At 37.0% G+C, this 24,381-nt stretch overlaps 1 protein-coding gene across 1 annotated transcript in view; it reads left to right on the top strand.

Moving 5' to 3' along the window:
• LOC150084418 (NPC intracellular cholesterol transporter 1-like) overlaps window positions 1–24,381 on the top strand; it is a 594,638-nt gene that overhangs the window by 320,799 nt on the left and 249,458 nt on the right. Inside the window, exon 15 of the mRNA XM_090376055.1 lies at window positions 19,757–19,936. Coding sequence (XP_090232181.1) covers window positions 19,757–19,936 — 180 coding nt within the window. The remainder of the gene's footprint in view (window positions 1–19,756; window positions 19,937–24,381) is intronic.

The raw sequence follows: 24,381 nt of genomic DNA, 5'->3' as shown, positions 1-24,381 counted from the left end.
AATCACTACTGATAATCAGATCAAGAGTATTGCTCCCTCTCGTTGCCTCACGAACATGCTGATGTAGAAAACAATCATCCAATAAATCCACAAAAGCCTTGCTAGTGTGCGAGTGACCAACCCACAAATTCCAGTCAATATCTGGGAAATTAAAGTCCCCCATTATAAGACTCTCTGATTTACTGGCCCACTCTATTTCCCTGTACAATATCTGATTATACTCATCAGAGTCATTAGGCCTATAGCACACTCCTACTCTCAATTTTGATTTCCCTATGCTTATGTCACACCAAACTGACTCGACGCTGCCCTGTCCATCGATGTCGACTGGCTTCACTTCCTTGGACTTTATGTGTTTCTTAATTAATAGCATAACCCCTCCTCCCCTCCTGTCCTGTCTATCCTTTCTATACACATTGTATTCCCCAAATTCCAGTTCCGCATTACTTATATCTGTGTGACACCACGTCTCTGATATCCCAACAATATCTGCCTTTGATGTTTTGAGCAATACCTCAAATTCATCAAATTTATTTACCAAACTCCTAGCATTGGTGTACACGCAGGTATACATGCACCTGTTTCTATTCTTAGCTACCCTAACACAACCCATGTGTTTACTTGTACCGCAATGACTACCAGCAGTCTCTGAAATATCCTGCATCCTGTTTTTCAGACTTCTGCTCATTTCAATAGAAGCAGTGCAAGAATCACTTCCACCTCTGCCACTGGCTACTGTTAATCTATTAGTCCTTGTATCCCCCCCAACTAGCAGTTTTCCGACCCACCTAACACTGCCTCGACAGCATCAGCAAAAATTCTTGCACCCTTCCTATTTAAGTGTATCCCATCCCTGTAGAAGCAATCTCTCCTGTTAACAAGTACAGTCCAGGCTGAAAAAAATTCTACCCCTTGAGCCTTGCACAATCCCTCCAGGGCCGAATTGATCAGGCAAGACTTCCCCTTAACAAAACCATGCTGTGTCCTAGCTATAACTGAAGTCTTGTCTAGATGATCCTGCAGTGCTTCTTTCACCAGTGCCTCCATTAATTTTCCGGGAACAGAAGTTAAACTCACAGGTCTATAATTACTTGTGTCAGCCTTTGATCCCCCTTTGTGAATTGGGGTCACATTTGCACATCTCCAGTCAATGGGTACCTCCCCTGAGTCCAAGGAAGCTCTCATAATTATGGCTAAGGGTTTGCTTACCTCCTTTGCTGCCTCTTTTAATATAACTGGATAGATCCCATCCACCCCAGGTGCCTTTCTTGTGTTTATCTTCAACAATTTCTCCTCCACTTTGCTCTCAGTTATTACAAGATTCTCTAGCTTACTGCTAGAATTGAATACACCTCTGGCATTCCCCTCGCTGAATAACTCCTCATGTGTGAATGTCGATGCAAAATATTCATTTAGTTTGTTAGCTACCCGAGCAGGGTCATCAACAGTTGACCCATCGATCTCAAGTGGACCAATCTGATTCATCCCCTTCCTTCTAGAGTTTACATAAGTAAAGAACTCTTTGCTGTTTTTCTTCGCATCCCTTGCCAAGGATCTCTCGTAATCTGCCTTCGCCTGCCTAACCTCCTTTGTAACTTGGTTACAGATCAACTTGTATCTATCATAGGCGTCCGTGTCACGTGTTAATTTGTATGTATCCCATGCATTTTTCTTCTCTGCCATATGCCTCATTAGTTCATCTGACAACCATTTAGGCCTAAACCTTGAACAATATTTCTTAGTTGGTATGTAAAGCCTAGTAGCTTCCACGATAAGTGCTTTGAATGCTTCCCATTTTGAATTTGCTGTTGGCAATATCATCAGTTGATTCCACTGTATAGAATTTAAATACTGTCTCAGTCCATTGTAGTCGCCTTTATGAAAGCAATACCCCTTCCCTTTACCCCTAATGGTAGTTACCTCTTTGAGTAACTCCCACTTCAGCACACTGTGATCACTGCCACCAAGTGGTTCATTTATCTGCAGATTCTTAATGCATGAAGAATCACTACTGATAATCAAATCAAGAGTATTACTCCCTCTAGTTGCCTCCCGAACATGCTGATGTAGAAAACAGTCATCCAATAAATCCACAAAAGCCTTGCTACTGTGTGAGTGACCAGCCCCCGAATTCCAGTCAATATCTGGGAAATTAAAATCCCCCATTATAAGACTCTCTGATTTACTGGCCCACTCTATTTCTCCGAACAGTTTCTTATTATACTCATCAGAGTCATTAGGCCTATAGCACACTCCTACTCTCAATTTTGATCTCCCAATGCTTATGTCACACCAAACTGACTCGACACTGCACTGTCCAGCGATGTCGACTGGCTTCACTTCCTTGGATTTTATGTGTTTTTTAACTAATAGCATAACCCCTCCTCCCTTCCTATCCTGTCTATCCTTTCTGTAGACATTGTACTCCCCAAATTCCAGTTCTGCATTTCTTATATCTGTGTGACACCACGTCTCTGAAATCCCCACAATATCTGCCTTTGATGTTTTGAGCAATACCTCAAATTCATCAAATTTATTTACTAAACTCCTAGCATTGGTGTACACACAAGTATACATGCACCTGTTCTTTTTCTTAGCTACCCTAACACAACCCATGTGTTTACTTGTACCCCAATGATTCCCAGCAGTCTCTGAAATATCCTGCATCTTATTTTCCAGGCTGCGGCTCATTCCAATAGAAGCAGTGCAAGAATCACTTTCACCTCTGCCAGTGGCTACTGTTAATCTATTAGTCCTTGTATCCCCCCAATCTAGCAGTTTTCCGACCCACCTAACATTGCCTCGATAGCATCAGCAAACATTCTTGCACCCTTTCTATTTAAGTGTATCCCATCCCTGTAGAAGCAGTCTCTCCTGTTAACAAGTACAGACCAGGCTGAAAAAAATTCTACCCCTTGAGCCCTGCACAATCTTTCCAGGGCTGAATTGATTGACAGGGCTCTCATCATATACTCCCTCCTATCGTGTCTGGGCAGAATTGCAGACACTTTCAATTTCAACCCTAATTCACGGCTTTTTTTCATCAGTGACCTGTACTTGTCAAGTAATTCCGCCGGTCTCCTACTCTTAATGTCATTAGTGCCAACGTGTACAACTATATCACCTTTTGTGCCCTTAAAAGATGATATCCGCTCTACAACGTCATCAACTTTTGCCCCTGGCAGACATACCCTGGTCCTATTCCACCTATCCTTTTTACAAAGCATGTTTCCCGTTTCCCTGACAATAGAGTCACCAACAACTACTAGTTCCTTTGGGACCAGCGCATTCTGCCTTGTGGGTTGCCGCTGTGTTCCGCGATGACCAAGTGCAAGCTCTGGCATTGGTGTGGGCAGCTGAGAGCTTGATGGGCCCCTCACTTGTAATCCTTCGAGGGCATCCACCCTATCCTTCAAGCTCTCATATAGGCCCATAACAACGCTGAGTTGTCGCCTTATCTCCTTACACTCCTTGCATCGCACACACACAAAGACATTCCCCATGGCAGTATCATGTCCCATACTTGACTGCTCCGCAAACATCAAGCAAATAGTGCATCTTACAAGGCTGTGATTCAGAGGACAACTGCCCCCCTCAGTTCTCCCCTGGGCCACAGCATTCCCATTAGCTTGAGCCCTTTGCTTTGCTGCTCTGGTTTGAGTCATGATTTTGATTTACTTTCAATAAAATTTCAATTTCTGTACAAAATTAAATCCTAAACTTGTATCCAAACACAGTTATAACGCTATATTTATGTTTCAGTAACGAGTGTTATCTACGGAATATTTACGTTTCAGTAACGAGTGTTATCTACGAAATATTTACGTTTCAGTAACGAGTGTTATCTGCAAAATCCCTTTATATAACTTTCGTATCAAGTTATGTATTAATTATTTGTTTTTACTAATTATTTATGTTACGTAACCTAAGTGGTTATATGTATAATTAATTATGTTAAATAAAATTAATTATATTACGTTTGTAATCTAAGTCATTATATGTATTTATTTAAACGTACAATTTAACTGCTAACGAAGTTCAACTAACGCTATCTAGTACGGTATATCGTATCACAAAGGCGGGAAAATTACGAACGGTTAGCGGAGTTGAAACACGTGGAAACCTTTACCGATACTTTATGCAATTACAAGGCCGAGTAAAGAATAAATACACCAAATTAATCAGAAAATCACCAAATAATGTTATACTACTAAATTTAAATCAAAAGTTTTAGAAAAACAATAATTTCAAATCAATAAATAAGAAAAATCCACTTAGCGGCTTTGAAAACGACCGTCTCTAGTAGCCTCGTCAGCAGACTCCCTGTTGTTGTGGAAGTGGATGGTTAATTAAATTCAAAGAAGAACTAGACAAATTCTTGGAGGGTATGGATGGGAGAAGTGTGTAGTTTTTTTTTTTTTTTTTTTTTTTTTAGCTGATGCTATATAAGCTTGCTTTATTGCATCATTTGCCACTACTACTACTGCTACTACCACCACTACTTAATCATCCCTTTATGTATAATGTATATCTATATGGTATACTTGTTAATAACCTTTCCTTTAATGTCGCTTTACTTCAACTTATACAATCATACATATGTATGATTGTATACCCTGCTGTACGATATATGATTGCATATATCGTACAGCAGGGGTCACCAAACTTCTCTGACCGTCGACCCCTTCAAAAGTTTCTTGACTTTTTATCGACCCCCCTCTATTTTACTATTACGTAATTATAATAGGATAAGCAAAAAAGACCCTTATGTGAGTTTTTAGATTGTTTATTTTATAGTTAGTGTTTATTGTATGTATAATATAGTATATATTATTATATTGGCTTAACGTCAAAGGGATACGTTTTTGTCTTTGACGTCCTTCTTAACATTACATATTTGACAGGAGGGATGAATAATATATAAAATATAAAATTTAATTTAGATAACAAAATAACAATACTACAATCTTCCTTATATATATGAAAATAAGACTTTTATTAACTTAGTATACAATTTACTAACATTGTCAATGTGAAGGGTGTGCTTCGTGACTCTTGACAAGATTAGCAATGTTGGGTTCAAAATTAGTAAGTTTCAGCCTTAAATCGCCACAGAATTCTATATCTAGCTTACTTCTTTGTTTTTTTAAAATGGAATTAACATTGCTGAAACCAGCTTCAACCATCTACGAGCTTGGAAATGCAAGCAACAAGGGGAGTACCACTTCAGAAAGTTTTGGATATTTTTCTACATCATTTATATTTGTCCAAAAGTAACTTAAAGTCCTATTTTTAAACAGCGTCTTAGCTTCAGGATCAACTGACAATTCAATAAGTTCATCTTGTAAGTTACATTCGATATTTTCAATATCAGCAGAAAATGGCGTGATAATCCAATCTGGAATGTGCATGTTTTCAAAATCTGCGAAGCAAAATTTAAAATCATCGCTCAAATTTTGAAGATGTTTTGTGTATATTTCTAAGTCTTCATCTTTTACTCCAATTGCCATAGATTCGAAAAGTACTGAAAATCTTTCGTAACAATGATGATTTAAATAAGGCTAATTTAGCTTGGAAGCCTAAAAGAATCATCCGAGCTTGAATAATCGTGACATCTTTACCTTGTAGATGGGTCTGTATGTGATTAAATTTTGAAAATAAGTCCGCCAAGTAGAAAATATGATTCTTATTTCTCTTCAGTTCATCACTCAAAAACAAATTAACATCTGTAAGAGAAACTCTAGGGTTGAGTCGAACAACTCAACAAATTTTTGTAGACTTGCACCTCTAGACAACCATCTTACTTCAGTATGCAAGAGTAATTGGTTTGATATTTCATCATTTTTTTCACAAAGTTTGGCGAACAATCGCGATTTAAGAGGATGAGCTCTAATTTGATTAATAGATTTAATACACACTCTTAGAGTATCATGCAGTTCGTCACTGAGTTTTTGCCACCAAATGGTTTCAGTTCAACACACAGTGAATAGTACGTACACTCTGAATTTTTTCTTTCAGAAAGGCAGCGAAACCTCGATAACGGCCCACCATTGCAGGTGCACCATCTGTGGCTACTGCTGTTATATTAGTAAATGGAATATCATACTTATTTAAATATTCCTCCAATCACTGAAAAATTGTCAACCCTGTTCCATCACTTTCAAGATACTTTGCAAATAAAAATTCGTCAATAATTTGATGTTTGGTTATACTATAATATCTTACATAAGCCATAAGAAAAGAAGAACTATCGAATGTAGATTCATCAAGTTGGATGGAGAACTTACTATTTTTGAGTTCTGATACTACAGTTTTTTCTACATCTTCAGCCATTTCACCAATATACCTTTTCACGGTATTCACACTCAATGGTAAGCATTTTAAAACAGGGCCAGAATCTTTTTTCATTATGGTTTCAATTACTTCTTTGATTGCGGGTATAACAATGTCCTCTGCAATTGTATATGGTTTTCCTTTTTTTGCTATATTAAAAGAAATATTGTAGGAGGCTGTTAATCCTTGTTTATTGTCAGCTTCGGCAGGTGCTTTCATAAATGATTTTATAGTTGGTCGATGTGTGTATTTCTCTTTCAGTTCTTTAAAAAAGTCAAGGTCTTTATCTTTCTTATTTCTTATTAAACGAAAATAAGGAAGGATAATCGTTTTGAATATTTTCGTTTGATTCTTTTAATTGCGTTAATTTGATTTTTAATTGTTTTAAATTGATTTGTATTGTGTTAAATTGATTATTTAATTATTTATTTTTTACTCTAATGTACCGGTAAGTTTGCCGATTTTTTTCGTTTTTTCCGTTTTAATTTCTGGAGGGTATCATACGGAAGGGTTCTACGCACTATATCGAGGTATACTCCTCTTATTATTTTACTAATATTATTATCAACGTAGAACATATTGAGTAGCACAGCTCTGATTCATACTATTGAATATTCTCAATATGTGATAAATCACAGCTGATAACCAGATAAATAAATATCCATTTATTTGTTGTGCCAAGATAATACATAATTGGCAACATCATACCTGATATGGCTGAGGCCAGCAAAGTTTATATCAGATCACAAAGGTACATAAATATTAACAAATGAATCTACACACACACACCTCTGCAGGATAGAAAATAGAAGAATAACAGTTTCCTTGTGGTATTGATGGTGTACAGAGAATAAGAATATATTGTTTAGATACTGAATAAGTTTGAGCGATGGATAAAAAAAGGACCTGTCAAGAGAAAAGATTTAATTAGAAAGAGGTGTTAATCATGGTTTCCATCTAGTAATCATTGGGGGGGGGGAGATTGCCAGTCAGCTTTGTCCCAAATAGGTGGGCCTGCCAAGCATTTGAGAAGAATTTGGAAACTGCTGTAATGATTCAGTATGCAGCAACTTCTTTAATGGATCCCAATGTGAGTTTTCTATAATTGTAGTAGTGGCATGTGATGCAAGAAATCAAGTGTATGAGCTTAGGCAGCATCAGCCAAAAAAAAAAAAAAAAAAAAAAAAAATCACACCATTCCCTCCAAATGCCTGTCCAGTTCCTCCTTAAATTTATTCAACCTATCAACTTCCACAATGACAAATGGAAGTTTGTTCCAGCAATTAACCACCTGCTGGCTAAAAGCAAATTTCCGCACATCTATTCTACATCTGTCCTTTCTTAACTTGAATTTATGTCCCCTTAGGTTCGTAATCTGAACAAGTGGAAGGATCCCATCAGAATTCAGCGTGCTCAACCCATTCAAGGCCTTATACACCTCAATCAGATCACTGCACAGGTGCCTAGTCTCCAGCCACTGCAATTTGCAGAACTTAAGCCTCCCTTGGTAAGAGGATCCCTTCATTCCCCTCACCAATCTTGTTGCCCTTCTCTGTACACACTCAAGCAAATCTACATCCTTCCTAAAATGAGGCCTCCAGACCTGTACGCCGTACTCAAGGTGTGGCCTGACCATTGCCTTATACAGAGGGACAATCACCTCCTTTTCCCTGCTAGCAAAATTCCTATATATCATTGACAAAACCCCATGACCTGGCCTGGCAGCCTGTCTGCATTGCTCAGAAAACTTCATATCCGACTGCACAATTACTCCCAGGTCTTTTTCATTTTCTACCACCTTAAGTGTAGTACCACACAGTTGGTATGTTTCTCTGGGGTTACTTCTACCCATATGCAGTACTTTGCATTTGTCAAGGTTAAACTTCAGTTGTCACTTCTTAGCCCATCTGCCCAAATTATCTAGATCCTGTTGCAGTAGCACACTGCCATTACTGTCATTAACAACCCTGCCAACCTTTGTATCATCTGCAAACTTCGACATTAATCCTGATATACCTTCATCAATATCATTGATAAATATACAAAACAACAGTGGACCCAACACCGAACCCTGTGGGACTCCAGTAATAACATTAATCCACAAAGAGCAGCACCCATTGATTACCACAATCTCACTTCTCCCACTCAACCATCCTATTATCCATTGTAGCAACTTACCCTTAATACCATTCTGCTCCAATTTGTACATACATAGGATGCATACAGTTGATATAACTATGCACAAATGCCACATAAGAGAGTGAGAGACCGAATTCTTCCCTCCTACAACCTGCTTTCTTGTACACTTTAGATTGTTGTGATCTCTGAAACAATGCACCTCTGTAGATCCCAGCATTCAATAGCAGGGTCAGCAGCCTGTCATGCTGAATAATTTCGCATAATTATACAAATAAAGTGTTGTTACTTGAGCCGTTACAAAGATAAAGAAAGGTATATTGCTTTATGGCAAAATTACCATACTGCCAATTTCAGCACAGCAGTACCAGAGGAGTCGTTGGAGAGGAACTGGTGACTGGTTTGGTATGATTGGAATCATTCAGTAATCTGTTGGAGATTACTATTTATAGTGTATAAATACACCAGATTTATAGTGTCGCTACTGGTTTAAAGAGAAATGTCTAAAAGTTTGGGCAATAAAATCTTCACTGGATGTGTGAATCTTACCTGGGAAGTTTGAACTTGATGATTAGTGGAAGTTGTGGCAAGAAAGATTAATATGGTAAGGGCATGAAAAGTTAAATTTCTTAAATGCACTACATTGCTTGATCTGCATGGTACGTAATAATTGTGAATATATTAAAAGAAGATTTAAATCTCTTCTTTCAAATATGTTGTAAGATCTTACAAATTAAAATAGAAATATTTGTTTTGCTAAAATAAATCTAAGAAGGGTGGTGGAAAGTGAGAATTAGCATTAATGCCCGAGTTTGCTTGTACGTAATAATTGTAAACCCACATCAGATTTAAATATCTATTTATTTCCACTTCGAAATTATATGCAGATGGTAAACTTTGTTTAATAAATAATTTTATGTAATTATTTAATTACATAATTTTGTTTTGTTTTTAGTTCAGCTCTCAGCTTCATAATTTGCATATTTTGTACAAGTCAAAATTATAAAGCAGCAGTTATGCAACATAGTAAATATCATTGAGTTTTAAAAGTCATGAATATGAAAGCTCGTGTGTTGGGTGCTTTCATGTCTGAAATGCATGAATTTGTGCTCCTGCCCATTACAGGAGCACAAATTCACCTTAGGTAAATTTGTGCTATTGTAATTTTATGCACCTAAGGTGATAATAATAAAAAATATATTAAATTAAAAAATATGCATAATGGACATGCATGTCCATTTATGTGTGTGCGCATGTTGATTTTTGTATGAGCACGAGCACGTTGATTTTTGTATGCGCGTACGCATGTCCATTTACATATGCGTGTGCCCATGTCTATTTAGTACATTTCTAAAATGATACCTTAATATCATTTAGTATCATTTCTAAACAATATCATTTAGTACATTTCTAAACAAGAACATGCACACGCATGTCGATTTTTGTATACACGTGCGCATGCCGATTTATGTATGTGCATGTGCATGTCCATTTATGTATGTGCATGCGCATGTCCATTTACGTATTCGTATGCGCATGTCTACGTATGCATATGTCTGATTTTTGTTGCACATGTAGTTTTGGCATATAGGGGAAGCCCCTGGAGGCTGCAAAAAAGTACAAAAAATTGTGCACATATGTCAATTTATGTATGTCTGTGTGCATGTTCATTTAGGTATGTGCGTACGTATGTCAATTAATGTATGCACGTGCCCATTTATGTATGCGCTTGCACATATCTATGATTTTTGTATGCCCATGTAGTATGCAAGTTGCACATACTGTGGTCATAATTTATATATTATTATTATTATTAGCTATATGGTGCAAGGAAGCCTGAGGCTTATGCTGCACCAGCCAAAAAAAAATTTCCCGAGTTACCCCAAGAGAGAGAGAATAAATATGATCTTTATTGTAAGGTTCCTAGGTACACGCAGGTACCCTGCCTTTACAAACCCTTCACAGCATTAAGCCAGGGATTAAAAAGTGACAATATATTCTTATTCTCTGTACACCATCAATACCACAAGGAAACTGTTATTCTTCTATCCTGCAGAGGTGTGTGTGTGAGAACTAGAAGGGAATCACCAAGAAAGAGAAGAAGAGCTCCCTCTTGGTGGAACATTGGCTACTAACTGGGGCTAACCTAAAAACTGGCCATGAACACACCATTCCCCACACTATCCCATTTTGTAAAAAATAGTCTGCACAATCACCAGAGCCGAACTGATATGGTATTCATCATGTACTCTCAACTATTAGGTCTGGACAAAATTCTTAACACTTTGAAATTTAATCCTAACTTGCGGCTTTTTCTTGACATTGCCTTGTAAGTTGTAAGTAAATGCCCAGATCACATTTTTTTGATATCAATAGTGCCAGTGCATACAACAATATCACCTTTTGTACCTTAAAAGATGATGACTGTTCTACAACATCCTTACCTTTTGTCACTGGCAGATGATATACCCTGGTCTTATCCTTTTTTGCACAATATATTTCCTGTTTCCCTAACCAGAGTCACTGACAATAACTAGCTCATGTAACTATGTGTGACTAGCTCGTTCTGCCATTTAGGATTCCACTGTGTTTACTAAAGCATGAAGTAGGCTCTAGCTTTGAGCTGGGCAGCTGGGTGGTTGATGGGTACCTGGCTTTAATTGCTTTCAGAGCTTCAACCTTTTTCTTCAAGCAATCATTTTTTGCACATCAGAATGCTAAATTTTCAGTGAGTTCTTCACACTATTTGCACAGAAACACAAACGCATTCCCTTTGACTGCAGTGCGCCACTACAAAAATACATATTAAGATTACCTGAGAACAAACTCATCTATCCATTTGTATTATGTCCATAAATTGAATGTGTTCTCTGATCGTTTTGCTTGTTTTGCTGGAGGAAAAACACGAGTCTCCTGGAGCTGTTCTCACTGGATACTGACTAACTCAGCTACGGCATGTAAAAACTCCATAACAGTTCCTCGTCGTGGACGGGACTTGAATCCGGGCCTTTTCCACCCATTGAGTGGAAGGTGGTGTTACATTTTTATTTATTTTATTAGGCGGTCTAGTAAACCTTTGGCGATCCCTCCATGTATTTACAATATCATTCAGATTATTATTATTATTAGCTATATTATAGTGCAAGGAAGCCTGAGGCTTATGCTGCACCAGCAAAAAAAAAATTCCTTAGTTACCCTGAGAGAGAGAGAGAGAGAGAGAGAGAGAGAGAGAGAGAGAGAGAGAGAGAGAGAGAGAGAGAGTCAAAAGTAGAAGGGAAAGAAAGAGAAGAACGATGATATCCAGCTCAGAACCCTGGGTGTGCCAAGCCCATACTCACCAGATGTGAGCCTCTGGGGTAATATATAAAATATTATAAGAAGACAATAAGGAAAGTCTGATAAATCCCTGCTAGGATACCATGTGCCTTCCTGGTTCCTGTTTTATCTAATTATTTATACTGCATAGTAAATTTCGTATTTAGGATCCTCTTCACAGACTTACTATCCACCTGTGAAATAAACGACATTCTCTGCTATGCAAATAACAACAAACTGATGACTGGCATTAACACTCAGTGGTGGAAACGGACCATGTCAAACTGGCAACCCGCAGCCTTCTGACGTTTGGTGTGCTTCCCCTCCCCAAGTGTAGTCAACTTTCACAGGTTAAACATATATTAAAAATAATGATAAATGGTCATTTTTTTTTTGCCCAAGAGGAAATATGTAAAAATATTTAAAGTACAGTATTTCTCCCAGTAATTTCACTTGTGTGCTGGGTGCACAACAGTGCAGCTAGCGAACCCGCCATCCCTATAACTGTTTGTGCGACCCACGAGCACTTACAGAGTTTGTTATTCCTGAGGTACACAAGTCTGACTTGTTGTTTTTTTGCATACTGTATATATTTTATTATCTTAAAATAATTAAGGACTTAATTTAATAATTTGTGTATTCGTTAAACAGTAAGAATAGTTTTAAAAAGATTGTGTTGTTGATAAGCATTTGAGGATAAACATTATGATTTTTTATATCTCAGAGATCCCCTGGTATTTACTGCTGTGAAGGGAATTTGTCACTCACCATTGTAACACCTTATTTAGTATAGTAGGACAAATAAAGATTATTATATCCTTAAGGCTACATGCAGTTAGTAATTCTTGTTCATTTTCCTGAAGAATTCGGAAGGGAAAGAGGGTATCACAGCCAGTCACATATGGTGAACAGCTCAAAGCGAGAAAGAATGCCAATTTCATGCAATGCTGCACAGGCTAAATGACAACTAATGAACTTATTCTTCCCACCTTGTACACAAAAGTACACAAACTCTCCTCGTACACCAAGTCTTGCTGTAATCGAAAAAAGCTGCGCTTGACCATGACGCGACCTTTTGCGTGACTCACGAAAGCATACTTAAAGCGTAATATCATGTCCTGTCAATTCGCGTATTTCGAGATGGTACTCGTGGCCATGGTAACTTGTAACAAGCTCGTGAGACCACAGAAAACAATAATAAATCGATACGAAAGGAAGTTAGTAATAGAATAGAGTGCCCTTGAAGGGGCCTGTCCAAACTACTATTGTAATTTATGTAATTTCATGTGACATGAGATTTATGTTGAAGTTTTTATGCATACTATTCTTGTGAGCACAGGTGTGGAAAGCTTTACCAAATTACAAAAAAAAAAAAAAAAAAATGCTCACATGATTTGTTTCAAAACAAAATTGCTTAAATATCTAACCTGCATGATAACTGTCCCCACGCCAAGGGGAAAAGAACCGGGTTCGAATCCCATCAAAGACGCTGTGCCATAGCCGAGAGGTCACGTGCGCAGGTGCATAAGTACACGTGCCTTGAGTGACCAGGGTTCAAACCCGTGACTGCTGAATACGGTGCTGTTTCATGTATTCTGTCTATCTTGTGAAGTCCTCTGACCGTTTGGTCGTCCCAGAATATAAACAGAAAATTTATTTATTATGGGCTCTTTTGTCCCTCCGTGGTTGAGTTAGTCAGTCTCAAGCATAAACAGCACGGTTTTTAATTTCCAGAAACAAGTTTTTTTCGTCCAGCAGAAAAATCAACTAGAGAGCACACGCCGATTACGGATATAATACACATGGGCATGAATTGATTCTCTGGTGGCCCAAATACGACAGTTATTATTTTTTTTTTTTTTTTTAACATTTGCAATAAATACCTGCATCACTGTAGTATACAGTATATATGCAATTTACAGTTTTCTTTGTAAGAAATTAAGATTATGGAGTCTTTTATTTCTTAAGGTAATGCTAGCAACATATTATTATTATATTTAGCTATATGGTGCAAGAAAGCCTGAGGCTTTTGCAGCACCAGCAAAAAAAAAAAAAATTCTGTGTTATCCTGAGAGAGAGAGAGAGAGAGAGAGAGAGAGAGAGAGAGAGAGAGAGAGTAGAAGGGAATCACCAAGAAAGAGAAGAATGATGAGTGAAGCCCATACTTACCAGATGTGAGCCCCTGGGTTATATGACATAACAGCAATTAATATGGAGACTGCGAGCTGTAAAACAATGAAACAACAATGAATTTAAACACATGAGTGCATATGCCATGTTGCACGAAAATCATGATGTCATTGACCAATCAATGTAAATAACGAACACAATAGTAGCGGTATATGTTGTAAGCAAACAGATATAATGAAAGGGAGTTCCAAGGGAGGCAAATAGTTTACAGAACGGATGTTAATGAGAATTCCCATGCAGTTTTGAAGGCAATGAATATTGCCTGCAGTTGTTAATTTAAAGACTTTAGTAAGGTCCCACCACCCTGAATCTCTTATTTTATTTTATTATTTTATAATAAATGTATAAGTACATTGCCTAACCAGGATAAAATATAACTAATGTACGAAAGAGGGGGGGGGATTGAAACGTTTGTGGCCTGAGCATGAAGGATTTATATGAGGAGTCAAGTAACATGTTACTTTGCAACATAGTTCCCCTTTGGAATCAATATACTTCCACCACCAATGCTGAAATGCGTTGATTCCAACAGTGAAGAAAGTTTTCCCTTCGGCCTCCAGGAATGCATCCACAACAGAAATGATGTCACTGTCAGTGGGAAAATGGATGCCAGCCAGACATTTTTTCAAATTAGGAACAGGTAAAAGTCCGATGATGCTAAACCTTTTGAATATGAGAGATAGCCTACGATTTCAAAGCCGCACTCATGCAGGACACCCATTGCAATGACAGACTAGTGGCAGGGGCATTATCCTGGTGTAAAAAGAGTTTTCCTCAGTGTCTTTGATGTTTTCATACAAATGCTTCATAAGTTCTGCGTAATATGCCATGTGACTATTTGGCTTTTCTGAAGGTAATCTACTAATGAAACTCCGTCGGCATCCCAAAAAAACCGATGCCATCGCCTTGCCAGCGGAATGAATCAACTAGGCTTTCTTTGAAGGGGGAGAAACGCTGTGTTTCCACTCTTTAGTTGGATAACTTATTGGAGTCCACAAAGAGATTTCATAAAATGCTGTTTTCATGTTTGTGGGACAATTGTACAACAGAAAAACGTTATACAGGAACTCTCCGACTTATGTAAGGGTTGCGTTCCGCGGAACGCTACATAAGTCGGAATTTCCCTAAATAAGCATTTAGGGAAATTCCGGTGATAGAAACGTTCGATGAACATGTAAATAGAATTATTCAGCTTTTTTATCCGGTGATAGAAACGTTCGATGAACATGTAAATAGAATTATTCAGCTTTTTTATCTCATGCACAGGAAAAATTACAAAAGTGTACAAAATTACAAAAATTTCAAAATTATAAAATTACAAAAAGAGAGAGGAGACAGGCATAACATCAACAAGTTTTACCTTTCGGGCACTGTTACAAGATTTAACTCTCCAGCTGATAGTAGTAGTAGTAGTAGTGGCATGTGATGCAAGAAAGCAAATGTATGAGCTTATGCAGCATCAGCCAAAAAAAAAAAAAAAAAAAAAATCACACCATTCCCTCCAAATGCCTGTCCAGTTCCTCCTTAAATTTATTCAAGCTATCAACTTCCACAACGACAGATGGAAGTTTGTTCCAGCAATTAACCACCCGCTGGCTAAAGGCAAATTTCCGCACGTCTATTCTACATCTGACTTTTCTTAATTTGAATTTATGCCCCCTTAGGTTCGTAATCTGAACAAGTGGAAGGATCCCATCAGAATTCAGCGTGCTCAATCCATTCAAGGCCTTATATACCTCAATCAGATCTCCGTGCAGGTGCCTAGTCTCCAGCCACTGCAATTTGCAGAACTTAAGCCTCTCTTGGTAAGAGGATCCCTTCATTCCCCTCACCAATCTTGTTGCCCTTCTCTGTACCCGCTCAAGTAAATCTACATCCTTCCTAAAATGAGGTCTCCAGACCTGTACGCAGTACTCAAGGCATGGCCTGACCATTGCCTTATACAGAGGGATAATCACCTCCTTTTCCCTGCTAGCAAAATTCCTATATATCATTGACAAAACCCCATGACCTGCCCTGGCAGCCTGTCTGCATTGCTCAGAGAACTTCATATCTGACTGCACAATTACTCCCAGGTCTTTTTCATTTTCTACCACCTTAAGTGTAGTACCACACAGTTGGTATGTTTCTCTGGGGTTATTTCTACCCATATGCAGTACTTTGCATTTGTCAAGGTTAAACTTCAGTTGCCACTTCTTAGCCCATCTGCCCAAATTATCTAGATCCTGTTGCAGTAGCAGACTGCCATTACTGTCATTAACAACCCTGCCAACCTTTGTATCATCTGCAAACTTCGACATTAAGCCTGATATACTTTCATCAATATCATTGATAAATAAACAAAACAACAGTGGACCTAACACCGAACCCTGTGGGACTCCACTAATAACATTAGTCCAAGAAGAGCAGCACCCATTGATTACCACCCTCTGTCTTCTCCCACTTAACCATCCTTTTATCATTGTAGCAACTTACCCTTAATACCATTCTGCTCCAATTTGTACAATAGTCTTTCATGCGCAACAGTGTCAAAAGCTTTCCTGAAATCCAAATATATGATATCAAAATTGTTTTTTGCATCCAGTTCCTTTGTAACCACATCATAATATCCTATCAAATTTGTCAGACAAGACTTTCCCTTAACAAACCCATGCTGTGTCTGAATTATTGCTGCAGTCTTGTCTAGATGATCCTGCAATGCATCTTTAACCAGCGACTCCATTATTTTACCCGGAACAGAAGTTAAACTAACTGGTCTGTAATTACTCGTGTCACCCTTCAATCCCCCTTTGTGAATTGGGGATACATTTGCACATCTCCAGTCCGTGGGGACCTCCCCTGAGTCGAAGAATGCTCTCATAATTATGGCTAAGGGTTTGCTTAGTTGCCTTACCGCCTCCTTTAATATAACTGGATAGATCCCATCCACCCCAGGTGCTTTTCTTACGTTTAACTTCAACAATTTCTCTTCCACTTTGCTCTCAGTTATTACAAGATCATTAAGCACCCTGCTACAATTTGATAACCTTCTGCCATTTTCAAACCTTAATAATTCCTCACGTGTGAATGTAGATGCAAAATACTCATTCAGTTTGTTTGCTATCTGAGCAGGATCATCAATAGTCGAACCATCGATGTCAAGTGGACCAATTCATCCCCTTTTAGAGTTTATATAAGTAAAGAAATCCTTGCTGTTTTTCTTAGCATCTTTTGCCAAGGATTTCTCGTAATCTGCCTTCGCCTGCCGAACCTCCTTTGTGACATGATTACAGATTAACTTATATCTGCCATAGGCTTCTGAGTCGCTTGATAATTTATATGCATCCCATGCATTTTTCTTCTCTGTTACGAGTCTCATTAGTTCATTTGACAACCATTTAGGCCTAAACCTTGAACAATATTTCTTAATAGGTATGAAACTTTTAGTAGCTTCCACGATTAATTCCTTGAATGCTTCCCACTTAGAATTTACTATCTGAGCAGGCCACTGCAGAAGTTAAGAGCTGTGGAGATTTAGAAGGGATTTTTTCCAACACATCACAAAATTTCTCTGCACCTGCAGAATCTGCAGTGGCAACTTCACCGCATACTTTAATGTTTTGGAAACCAGCGCGATGCTTGAAACTATTAAACCACCTGTTGGCTTGGGGTTTGCCATACTTATCCTTAATATCTTCATAAATACTTCTTGCATTTGCTTGAATGGCCATTGGACTCAGGGGTACTTGCTTCTGAATCTGATTTTCCATCCATATTAATAGCTTTTCCATCTTCGATATGGCACCTGAACGCTGTTTTGTGATCAGTGTTGGGGCCGACTGGTCCTGGTGTGAAATACATTGATCCTTGAACATATTCTTTTATGCGTGCACTGTCCCTTAAAATGGTATTCACTGTTGAAGCAGTGAGACCTAATTCCCTTGCAATAAATGACAAACTTTGTCCTGCTTTGTACTTCTTAATTAATCAGCTTCATTTCTAAATAAATTTTGTTTAATTTCCTAGCACTGAACTTTCTATTGGTCCCTTTCCGTTCAAGGGCTGAAAGTATAATAATAGTAAAAGTATAATAGATTGCACTAACAAAAAAACCCAATAAACCAGAAAGTGCAAATTGTTTTTATTGTTTTATGGTAGTGACCTCCAGAAATGTGTTTTAGAAAAATATCAGAAAGGCATTCAAAATTGATTCTTATAATGGGAATATACGATAACGATGAAAGGGTAATGCAATTTCCATTATAAATATGACCTTTTAGAGAGATAAATAGCTTAGTAATATAGGGAAATTTTCAACTTCCAAGGACTTGGAACGAATTACAAAAAAAAAAAAAAATGTGTTATTGGGTTCACAATACCTCCATTTATTTCTACAGGATGCAAAATACGTTTCCATGATTTTTTTAAGTTTGTACCAGCCGGCAAAAACTTATGTAAAGTGTCAAATTTGCATAAGTCGAGTATTATATAAGTCGTGGAGTTTCTGTATTGTACAGCAGTGAGAAATGAGGGAGGAATTTTTACTAGGTAGAAGAAATATATGAATACGTTCCACTGGCTGAACCAAAAAAGGTCCTTCTTCTGCCTTTGCATATAGATTCTTGAATTAATGAAGAATTTTGTTAGTGCTCTGGATAAAGATGGAAGTGGATTCTGCTAGCTAAGCAGAATCCACTTCTCAGTTTAAGAAGGAATTTTCAGTGGGCTTCAAAGAAAGAAACTCCTCAGAAATTATGTATTTGTTAAAAAGCTGCAGGATACTGAAATAGCAGCATGGCAATTGTTTTAAAGCAGTTGTACATGGATTTCTTTCAAGAAGGAAAATAATTGCTACTCTCTGGCATCTGGTGCCAAACATCTTAAATTCATTTACTTCATTCCCATCTCAGTTTTTTTTCCTCAGAATTTGTGAGATGTGAATGGGGAATGTTTCCATCAGCACATGTCCATGATAGAAAAACTAAGGTTGTTGGGATACTGTTAGTTTCTTACGAGGGACTATAAGAAAAACTCTGAATGGCAACATTTCTAAGAAAATGGAATTTATGTAATTCATTATTTGTTTGATTAAAGTATTTAAAGTGAATAAGACTACTTTTTATGACAGCACATGTATTACTGTATATTTGGAACTGGCCACTCATTCATTTACTATGATGAATGATTAAAATTCATTAAAATTGAAGCAATAGAAATCTGGAAATTATTATTTCTATTTTTTCATACATATCACATAAGCTATCCATGTAACATATATTGTAGCGGAAGCACTGGATATTATATTTGTTGCCATGCACTGATTGGAGGAATGAATAGACAGTATAGGAGATGTGTCGAAATGGAATTTTATTGGTTGTGTACATAAAAGTCGTTTTTTTTCTCATTTTTTTTTTTTATAAATTATGAATTATCACTGCTTGCTAATGCACCTACAATATAATGTACTGTGTACATTAATTAACTTTTAATGTATGATTTTTCAAATGTACTGGTTGCATGGCTTGCTGAATGGATGAATGCATGATAGCTGTGCTTTTAGTTTAGTAAATTAAACAGATGAGTGTTTTTGTCAGTGTAACAAAATCAGATTTTTTCTGATTAACTTAAATATACCTTAAGACTGGGACAAATACTATAATGAAGAAATACAATTTCAGTATATTTGTCTTGAAATTATGATTTTTTGTGTAAAGTACCTTAATAATCATTGTTTACTGTGGTAATTTCAATATAGCTAACATATACATTAATATAAATTTTCTATTAATTGGATTTGTTTTAGGGCACCAACTGACATGAAATGTTTTGCATTATATGGTGGTCCAGTGGAGTCAGTAGATTTGATAATTGGAGGTTTTGATGGCCAGAATTACACTGATGCTAGTGCACTAATTATTACAATTCCAGTGAGAAATTACAATGATCCCACAAAAAAACAAGATGCCATGTTATGGGAAATTGTGTAAGTTTTTTTTTTTTTTTTTTTGTGATATTGAAATGTTATACTTGAAAAATTAAATGATCTCTGTTTTTACTCCTTTCTCTCCTGCCCCTTTTTTTTTTTTTTGTAGTATAATTGCATGGCGACATGAAAATATATGGAGAGGATTGTATTCTTGGTATGGGAACATTGAATAAGCAAATTAATTAAAGATGTGATGGTTAAATTCCCTATATGTTTCAGAAAGAGTTTTGTAGGTTTTGTGTCTAAAGGATGTAAAAGAAATAGCTGAATTTTCTGATATTTCAGAAAAAATAGTAGTGAGAGTTTAAGGATTGGTGTGAGTTGAAATCAACCAGAAATTAGCCACAGAATTGTCGTTAGTAGTCTGTGCTAAGTGATCATTTTGAGGATAAATACTGCATCTAGTAAATATATAAACCATTTCAAAACAGTTAATTAATGACTTCATCTGCCTGTTTCTGGAGAATGCTGTGAACAGAATTGCATAACATGGATATCTGGAGCAGGATGCTAATGTTGGATAACATGGATGTCAAGATTGGTATCCAGTATTAACAGCTGCTTATAAAAATTTCTGAGTGATATGAGCTAAAAGGCATAAAAATTGGACTGTTGATGATTAGTAAGCTGAGATATGGTCTGATGAGTCTAGATTTTACTTATACCCTAATGATGTTAGGCACCAAATTCACAGGGGAAGCAATGTGGCATTCCATCCAGACTATGCAAGGTGCTGTATAAGCTGCAAGTGGGTCAGTTATACTTTTGGGATATTTTGTCTATTATGAAGTTGGTCCCCTACTTGAAATACTAACCAGGATGAACAGGCTGGCAATGCAGTTATTTGGATGAGCAGGTTGTGGCTTTTGCTGAACATTTGAGGAACACTCATGATTTTGATATTCCTGTATTCACATGGCCTCTACTGTTTTAAACTGGCAGGAACATGAGTGAATGGTAGGGTATTTAAGTTTGCTAGCCAAGTCACAGGATTTAAATTCTATAGAGAATGTATGGGACTCTCTTGAAGGAAAGTGTACACACAAGAATAGCAGCATCCATGAAACCTGAATGAATTATGGGCTTAGCTTTTCATAATGGTCTAATATTGATAAAAATTATTTAAAAGGCTCTAGTCAAATCTCTACCAACGAGACTTCATCAAGTAAGGCATGCTTAATTTAAAAATTACACTGGTGACTAATTTTTTCACTGGTGTCTAACAGTTAATATATTTGTTTTATCTCATATGGTAAGTTTACATTTAAATTAAACATTTTTTTCCTTTCTTTTTCTTCTCATAGAATATATATAGAACTTATAAAGTTCTGAGACTCGCATGATGATGTAATAGCATTAGCATTAGTAAAGGCACATGAAGCAAGAAAGCAAGCTTATGTAGCATCAGCCAAAAAAAAACAAAAAAAAAAAAACTCTTCTCATTTCACCCATCCACTCACTCCAAATGTTTGTCTAGTTCTGCCTTGAATGTATCTAAGCTATCAACTTCTACAACGCCAGATGAAAGTTTGTTCCAGCAATCAACCACCCGCTGGCTAAAGGCAAACTTCTACACATCTATACTACAACTGTCTTTCAGCATTGAGCATGCTCACACCATTCAAGGCTTTATGCACCTCAGTCAGATCACTTTGCAGGTGCCTAGTCTCCAGACACTGTAATTTGCAAAACTTAAGCCTTTCTTCGTAAGAGCAACCCTTTGTTTCATTCACTAATCTTGTTGCCCTTCTCTGTACTCATTCCAGCAGCTCTACATCCTTCTTAAAATTAGACATCCAGACCTGTAAACAGTACTCAAGGTGTGGCCTGACCATTGCCTTATATGCATGGGGATAATCACCTCCTTATCCCTGCTAGAAAAATTTCTGTATATCATTGACAAGACACCATGAGCTACTTTTGCAGACCATCTACACTGCTCAGAAAACTTCATATCTGTCTGCACAATTACCCCCAGGTCCTTTTCATTCTCTACCACTGTCAGTGTAGTACCACAGAGTTGATACGTTACCCTGGGGTTACTGCTTCCCATATGCAGTACTTTACATTTGTCAATGTTAAATTTCAGTTGCCACCTCTTAGCCCATCTGCTCAATTTTTCTAGATCCTGTTGCAGCAGCATACTGTCATTAGTATCATTAACAATCCTGCCGACCTTCATATCATCTGCTAACTTGGACATTAAGCCTGATATACCATCATCAATAAATACAGAAAACAATAGACCCAACACTGAACCCTGCGAGACTCCACTAATATCATTAGTCCTGGATATATCCCATCTGCCCCATTAACTTCCTCATCAGCTGTGAGTTAAATTTGCTGGATGTTGTTATTTCTGAAATTTGTTAAATCGAGATTTGTTAAATGATTGGAGGATAACATCTGTTTTTTTTTTTTGCGATAATCTCAAACACAAACTGCATTTGAATCTATAGTACATTCATACTGTGTATGGATTGAAGATGCAGAAGATATATGATACATGTTGACATTAGACTTGAATTTCTGTAGATTTTAATTTTCAAGAAATATATATGAAGAAAGAATGTTCCAAAGAACACAAGTATATAAGGGATAGATGAGAAAATAGAAAAGCTATTTCTGTGAGGTTGGAGTTGTATACCGAATGCATGCATGTGTTCAGATTGGTTTGTAAGAGAACTGTGAAATTACAGGAATTCAGAAGAACATTGCCCATGGAAATATCTATAGATATTTCCATGGGCAGGAGATTATACGGTGATGGTGCAAGTATATATATGCCGGTGTCAGATTATGATGGAGAGGAAATAGATGGAATGAAAGAGAATAAGAAATAATAATTATTGGAGAGAAAAAGAATTGTTTTGTGGTTGTAATGTTGATCAGACAAGATTGTGGATTAAGAAGGAGAAAAATTCTGGGAAATTTAGGAATAACTAACTGGATTATATAATGGTAAGAGAAATGCATAGAAACTCATGTGAAAAATTCACACACATATTCAGAACCTGCTATTATAGTTATTTTGAATGTAAGACTGAAGTTTAAGACAAATTGAGAGGATGCTAATAAAAATTAAATTTAAATAAAGAATATGTTTTGAGGTTGCTAAACATTGGATTATAGCGGAAATGATAAGGGAAACTGATAATATAAGATGAAAGTGCATAGCAGAGGGAAAAAGGAATATAGATAGTATAACAACAGAATGAGAGGAAGAATAGATGAAGCAAGAGAAAAGTGTTTAAGGGAACAGTGTAGGGAAATATAGAGTATGGAAAACAAAAAGGAAGATACGATTTAATGTTTGAAATTGCAAAGTTTTTAAATAATGAATTTAAAAATTGTTCAAGACAAGATACAGCTGAGGATGGAGATGGAGAATTATGAAAAGATGCTGTACTGAATAGGTGAACTGAGTATATAGATTATTTATATGACAAGACAAAGGGAGAGAGAGTCAAGTTGAGATTGAGGATGAATATAGCATGAATGAGTCCAACAATAATTGAAACAGTGGCTTGAGATGCATTAGGAGGAAATGAAAAAGAGAATAGCAATTGAAATCAACTAGTGGAAATAACTAAAGTGATGAGAAATGCAGGAATAAGGGAACTAGCAAAAATATGTCAATAGATATATGAGAAAGAAAAATGACTAGTGGATTTTATGACGACTATTATGATTTCAATGGAGGATAAAAAAGAATGCATTGAAATATGAGGATTTTGGAACCATTAGTATGATACCGCATGCAGCAGCAGTGATGTTAAGGAAAATGAACAGAAGATTGGGGAAAACAATCTGGGTAAAATTTACTAGGTCAATTATTAGTCTTTCAGAGAAAGAAAGGAGGTCAGTGAGTTCTGTGTCCTGAACTCACTGACCTCCAAGTGTGAAGCACATCAAGGGATAAATATCATTAAAGCACTTTAAGGGCTTAAGCCTCAGGCTGCGAAAGAATTACACAACATACAAATTTGTGCAAATGCAGCAGCGTATTAGCATGCAGCAATTCTACAAAAAACTATAAGCATCATTTTAATTATGCATTATTTTAACTATAAGCAGCGTATTAGCATGCAGCAATTCTACAAAAAACTATAAGCATCATTTTAATTATATTCACAGACTGAAGCTTAAGCCTTTAAAGTGCTTTAGTCTAATTCACTTTATACATGGCCACCTCCGTAGCTAGGTGGGCAGGAGCAGCAGCGCGTAGCACATGCTTCTTGATTAGACCAGGGTTTGAGCCCATGACTACCAAATACGGAGGATGTGGAAAGGTCAGGGAATGACCACCGCATATTCTCAGAGCAATATGGCCTTAGTTGCTAATGCTCCTAAAAACCAAACAAGCTTTGGTGTTTAACACATACATACTTTATACACCATCAGGCATCTCTCATATTGGAGAGTTATATTTTGTAACTGTT

Source organism: Mastigoproctus giganteus, chromosome 6 (genome assembly GCF_048544385.1).
Source record: "Mastigoproctus giganteus isolate SK-2022 chromosome 6, ASM4854438v1, whole genome shotgun sequence".
In the NCBI taxonomy this organism is placed as follows: domain Eukaryota; kingdom Metazoa; phylum Arthropoda; class Arachnida; order Uropygi; family Thelyphonidae; genus Mastigoproctus; species Mastigoproctus giganteus.
Note: the sequence above shows the minus strand (reverse complement) of the source record. Positions and strands in the feature narration are given on the sequence as shown.